This window comes from Onychostruthus taczanowskii, unplaced genomic scaffold, assembly GCF_017590055.1.
Source record: "Onychostruthus taczanowskii isolate IOZ18803 unplaced genomic scaffold, ASM1759005v1 scaffold2238, whole genome shotgun sequence".
Lineage (NCBI taxonomy): Eukaryota > Metazoa > Chordata > Aves > Passeriformes > Passeridae > Onychostruthus > Onychostruthus taczanowskii.
This window is the reverse complement of record NW_024499505.1, coordinates 597-1,480: the sequence shown is the minus strand read 5'-3', so window position 1 is coordinate 1,480 and position 884 is coordinate 597. Positions and strand designations below refer to the sequence as shown.

Genomic DNA, 884 nt, shown 5'->3' with positions numbered 1-884 from the left:
TCAGAATATTCTGTGAATCTGTGAATCAAGATTTTGCATCTTGTGCCTCTTGTTAAATTACTTTGTCTCAGAGAAAAGGGGAGAATGATGGCTTGAAAGAAGTCTACAAGTCTTGTCTTCTCCTGACATTTTCAACAGGGAGATGATAGGATGCACCTGCCCAGCCCTACAGACTCCAAGTTTTATCGCACCCTGATGGAGGAGGAGGACATGGAGGATATAGTGGATGCAGATGAGTACCTCGTGCCACACCAGGGCTTTTTCAACAGCCCTTCAACGTCTCGCACTCCTCTGTTGAGTTCATTGGTATGAAAATTTTCCATTGTGGAAACATGACATGAAATTTTAAGAGTGAACTGCTTCTCATAATGTCTGTATTTTCTTTCTCTCTCTTTTAAGAGTGCTACCAGCAACAACTCTGCTACAACCTGCATTGACAGGAACGGGGTAAGTAGAATGGCCTTTAATAAAAGAGCAACTCCTCCTATGTGGCTATATGGATCAGCTTCTACAAATCAGTCCCTTTAATATTGTTTTTGTCTACTTTCATTCTAGCAGGGGCACCCTGTGCGGGAAGACAGCTTTGTCCAGAGGTATAGCTCAGACCCAACAGGCGCTTTCTTGGAGGACAGCCTAGATGACAGCTTCCTACCAGCCCCAGGTGAGTACTTTTCCGGTTTTTCCATCCCATGGCCACTCACTCACAAGGCCTTTGCTTGTAATTATAATATTTTTTCCTTCCTTTTCTGTATAAATGAAGCAATTCAAATGCTTTCTACCCTTTTGGCTCAGTAAATGGGAGTGGAAAAGTGTTCACATATCATTTTCCTTGCCTTTATCTGTCTGCTTCTAACTGTTTCTCATTTCAGTTCCCTCATGAGCCA

At 42.8% G+C, this 884-nt stretch overlaps 1 protein-coding gene across 1 annotated transcript; it reads left to right on the top strand.

Moving 5' to 3' along the window:
- Positions 1 to 138: 138 nt before the first annotated feature.
- On the top strand, positions 139 to 676 carry LOC121336227 (epidermal growth factor receptor-like; the record flags this gene model as incomplete). The annotated part of the gene is made up of 3 exons (XM_041405190.1): positions 139 to 306; positions 400 to 447; positions 556 to 676. Coding segments are annotated over 3 exons (337 nt in total), but the record flags the coding sequence as incomplete, so codon positions are not given.
- Positions 677 to 884: the final 208 nt, after the last annotated feature.